At 53.3% G+C, this 5,191-nt stretch overlaps 2 protein-coding genes across 2 annotated transcripts; both read right to left on the reverse strand.

Moving 5' to 3' along the window:
* Positions 1–743: 743 nt before the first annotated feature.
* Positions 744–1,058, reverse strand: CHC_T00007607001 (hypothetical protein). The gene has a single exon (XM_005711836.1). It carries the CDS (start codon positions 1,056–1,058, stop codon positions 744–746), a length of 315 nt encoding a protein of 104 aa, XP_005711893.1.
* A 7-nt stretch (positions 1,059–1,065) lies between these two features.
* CHC_T00007608001 (hypothetical protein) lies at positions 1,066–1,680 on the reverse strand. Its single transcript, XM_005711837.1, has one exon. It carries the CDS (start codon positions 1,678–1,680, stop codon positions 1,066–1,068), a length of 615 nt encoding a protein of 204 aa, XP_005711894.1.
* Positions 1,681–5,191: the final 3,511 nt, after the last annotated feature.

A 5,191-nucleotide genomic window follows, 5' to 3' on the forward strand; every position in this document is an offset into this window, starting at 1 on the left:
AGACCCATCGGTCGCGCGGTACTCGATCTTCACGGTGGCCGAGCCTGGCACAGGGTCCACCATCAGCGACCGTAAGGAGATGTGGCCCACGCCCTCCGCGACCTGCGCACCCAGGTTGGCGCCGTAGCTCAGCTTGCCTGCCGCCAGCACGGCTGCGTCGATGCTCTTGCCGTTGTATGTCAGCAGTTCCGTCCCGACGCCGAACGACGAGTTTCTCGGGATCAGCGACTGCATGATGTCGGTCACCACGTACCGCCGCCGAGGGTTGCCCTCCTTGTCATTGTCGCCCTTCACATAGTACACTTCCGCGTCAAAGCCGAGCATCGCCTGTGACTGGCTGAATGGTGCGGGTGAGAAATACGTCGTGTGGAAGTCGTGGGCGGCCCGGAAGATGTTGCCCATCGTGTTGTGAAACTCAAAGCTGGACGTCCCTCTTCCGATCGTTCTCGAATACCGTCTCAGCCTCACGGACGGGTCCGTCCCCGCCACGTTGCGGTAGACAAACAGGTTGGGGTTCCATTCTCCCATCACACGTCCAGCGATCCTTGCGATCCTCTTCTTCACCCGCGTGGCGATGCGGCCCTCGTTGAGCTCGCGGATCAGGTCCTGGAGCGGGACTATAACGTTGGTGCTCTGCCGATCCCCAGAGAACGACAGGCACAGGGAGTGCTCGCGCATGCACACGTCGTGCGTGTCTGGGTTGCCGTCATCGCAGTGTGCGTGCCTGCTGCACTCCGAAGCAGCTACGTGGAGGGCGAGCGAGAGGAGAAGGAAGAGACTGAGGCTTCCGCGCATGATGGAAAAAGTACGGGGCGGGTACACACACGATGGCACTCTGAAGAGATCGATTTCGCAGCGTGCGGAAGGTGGCCTCTTGTTTCAGAGTCGGGAACGACCCGGGAACAGAGGTTGCGATATGCGTTGCGTCGCTGTCCGTAACAGAGAAAAGGGAGAGAGAGTGTGTGGCTGCGCGAGGAGCGTCGAGGTGAGGTGTGGGTAAGCCGCTGTTCACTTAAAATGACAATCTGGGACTCGCCTATCTTCCCGTGCAGCAGCATTATTGCTCTAGCCTTGCGCCATCATGGGGGATAGGCGGGGAGTAATGTAGCGGCAGGACGAAGCGATGGACTCGCGATAAAGGCGGGGCCATCTAAGAGGCGGGAGATGCGCACGCGAGATGCGCAGCGTAGTACGGTGCTGGCTCGCGGAGCGGGCGGAGATGGCATTGAGGTCTTGCGATCGGGGTGCAGGCGAGTTATACGGACACGGGTATAGGCATGCGGGCCACGTGGCGCGCGAGATTTGTGCTCGCACGGGAGGACGTCGCATTGAGTGACCGGTGGGGGAGCACAACATGAGGCGGGGGTTGGAGAGAGGTTGAGAAGAGAAGGAAAACGGGCGATGGGTTTTATCATAGACGCGTGGGTGCGGTCGTCTCAACTCGTTTTTACAGCGGTGCAGCACTGCACTAGTGTACATGGGAGATCTGTCGGCGGGATGCTGACGGAAAGTAGATCGTGTCGGAAGGCATGGACGTGGACGGTCGCGGGGGAAGGGGGCGGGGCGGGCAGTAAGATCTGAGGGGCGGAGGGCGAGCCAAGCTGCATTTGACAACGGTGTCGGAGAGGACGTCACCGTCATGCGAGTGTATTGCTGTCGTACAGAATAGGTACAGGGCATGAGCGTGCCGGAAATCGCATGGCGAGGAAAAGCGTGTAGTACTGTATACGATATACAGGTATATATTCCCGAGCTCTCTACGGCGGTTAGGCGCGCTCACCTCGTGCGTCGGAGATGCTGTGACGATATGCCGTGTGGCGGCAAGAATGTACGCGACGTCGCCGAAACAGAGCTCCTTATTTCAGCCGTGCGAACCAAAGGCTGTGCACAAACGCCGGGGCGAGGAACAGCTGCTGGTAAAGCTTACTGCCCGAGGCTTTCCTTGCTCGCCGCTCCACGCATGCTCTAGTTGCTGCGTTCGCGGGAATGGCCATACTGTACTGGGTGCAACACTCTACTTGCGAGATGACGTGGCTCTGTTGTACTGTACGCACAGTGATGAAATCGTAGATTATACATACTGAAGGGTACCACATTTGTCCAAATGGAGCATGACAGGATTACAAAGCTGGGTTGGATTGAGACCATCTCGATAAACATAGTCGTGCCCTCCCTTTCTTAAACCAACACTGTAGGCATCCGTGGCCCTGTCTGTGATAATTGTTGACGTTCTGTAGCCTCTTCTGTAAGATGCACCACGAAAGAACCATACATGTACAGTACAGAAGCGGTCTCGCCGCGTTCTGAATGTGGCGTAGTTAAGCTCAATTCTACCGAATTGAGGATATCACTACTGCAGCACCGGTACAGGTCGCTGGCTTTGGGTCCAATTATACCCAAACTACGATATACTTCGTGTGTTTCCAGCGCGTTCCGTGATCCTCTCTGACAACCGTACAGGAATAGTTAAGATGTGGAACTGTGCCCTCAATAATAATGCCCATGTTCTCTTTGCTTTGGGTGCGCATCAATGCAGAGAGTAATTCTCTCGTTCTGGAACATACTTTCCGTCGCTGTTCACATGCCGTGCAACATACCGGTGGCATTTGTCGCTAAATGGACGCAATGGCGTTTCAATCCTGCCTTGGATATTGAGACTTGTGGTCGTTTCCAAAATACCAAAGCAGGAATTTCTCAAACTTGCTGCCTCCCCATGCTTTCCCAAGAATACCTGGCAGGATAAGCACACTCCACTTCTGCGCAGTCTTGAGGGTGTACCTTCTCTATTCTTACAGACGAGAATACAGACTCAGGACAAGCACGTCGAAAACTGACGAGATATGGCAAAATATGAAAAATATGACAAAATTTGTCATTTGCAATCCTAAAGTCGTACTGCTTCAAGGAGATGAAATGTTCAGGGGCTATTGATACAATTTTTCTGTATAGTCGTGTGATCTCTTTGTAGGCAAAATGTCTGCCTAAATGCAATTCAAAACGAATTCCCATAAATTCGGTACAGCATCCAAAGCGAGAACATATAAAGTAGTCAACACTTTTGATCAATACTGTACTGAAGTTCAAACTGCGTTCTGCATCTCTTTGTCACAGATACTGTACGGTACAACAGAAACAGTGGTCATGCTACAGTATTTGTGGTTCCATCCAGATAAGGCAGCCCTCACAGATAAGGCATACAGCCATTTAGGTCTACCATAGCAAACTGAATAAAGTCGCCGTCGCCTCCGCCACCTACGGTGGTCGGAGGCATCGGACCAGTTCTTGGTATCACAGGTTATGGGCACCACACACTACCACTGACTACCGATCCGCAGCACAAGATCCCCAATCCCAACTGCGACAAACGCGCGAGACCAACACCACCCCGCGCAACATACTAACCCTCGTCCCCAGCTCTCTAAATCCACGTTACAATGACAGATCAACAAGTATCGGCCCCGGGACAACTACCCCGCCTCACAGCAAGTAATCACACTTACTGGTACGATGTTCTTGAGATCTACGCTCGCACGATCAAGGCAGCACACCTTCTCACCACACCACCGAGCACGACCACAGAGCCGAACACGGACGCACCGAAAGAACAACAGAAGGCGGATATGATCAGGAAAGCCATCATGCAAAGTCTCACCAACGAAGTCATCAAAATTCTGCCACCCCACATCCTACGTTACGAACCTCAAACGATCTGCCACATCATAAGATCTACAGTGGACACATCGTCGACGGAGAACCACGAACTCCTCGATGCAAAAGCTCGCAACACGGAATACCAACAGGGACAGGAGCTCAACGACTATGTTGACAAACACAGAGAGATCCGATACCGGATGCAAGTAGCGCAATTCCCCAATATCAATGTGGAACGCACCACAGTGAGGTACATGATACAAGGAATGGCACAGCACCCAGACCTGGGACAACTAGCCATCATCATGACAGGAAACCACCCCTCACCATCAACGGGTTTATCAACCATGTGCAGCAAGTCTAGCTATTGCACACCCAGATACACACCAACCAAACAGCACCATCCCCGCGAAAACGCGCAACCAGAATGTAACCCAGGCGGGCAGTGAGCAACAAACCTCACTACACAAAACCTACAGCATACAGAGGTCCATGGTGCACAATCCACGGCAGCATCAGCCACGAAACAGCAAACTGCTACGCGCGTAGGTACAAACAGAAACAATCCCACGCACAATCGCAAGCAGCGCACAACAACAGCAACACACAGACTGACGAAACAAACATCATGCACCAGTTGCATGATCGTTTACACGCGATCGAACAGCAACTGCAAACACACGACGACAGGAGCGAAGGTACGCAAAAATTCATCATCGACTCTGGAGCAAATCCAACTCATACCGCTACCCCCCACGCATGTATGAGACCCAGCAACGGTACACTAAACACCACGGCAACCGGCCAACGCGTCCCAATCACGCACACTGGCACAATTAAGATCACACAGAAGAGGAATAGCGTACGAATACCGGCAGTGCATGCACCGAGCATCAAGGAAAATTTGCTATCAGTACACGACCTGGCAGCGCACGGACACGTCACGTTCTCCAGAATCAAAGCAACACTTCACAAACCGACGCGCTTGCCACCAGCAAAACTCACCGCACATTTCCAAAACGGTCAGTACCGCCTCCAACAACAATCAACCGCCAAAGGAGCAAGGACATACAACCGTAAAACAACGACCAGCAAAACCCGTGCCAAACCATCACCCAAAAAAATGCAGGCACGCCCAAATACACATTCCCCCTCACACGGCGACGCAGCGCTCAAATTCCCTTCAACACAACGCGACGACAAACACCGACACTGCGAAACACACCCACCACACTGTCGAGACAACAAATCCCCATAGCTGCAGCACAGCAAATGGCTGAATGGCACATCCGCCTCAACCGCGCTAACCCAAAGACCATAGCTCACATGTCACGACACCAATTACTCCCTGGCATGCCAAAAGGCCTACCAGACACCAGTGCACAAATGACATGCACCGGGTGCATAAACGGCAAAACGGCCACGAGGCCACACAAACGCACCGCACACCACGCAGAAAGAGGAGAGAGTCTCTCCTCGGATGTCTGCGGCCCAATACACCCCCCGTCCCAACATAACTGTCGATACTTTCTCACAGTCA

The sequence above is a fragment of the Chondrus crispus genome, genomic scaffold (assembly GCF_000350225.1).
Source record: "Chondrus crispus Stackhouse genomic scaffold, scaffold_8, whole genome shotgun sequence".
NCBI lineage: Eukaryota > Rhodophyta > Florideophyceae > Gigartinales > Gigartinaceae > Chondrus > Chondrus crispus.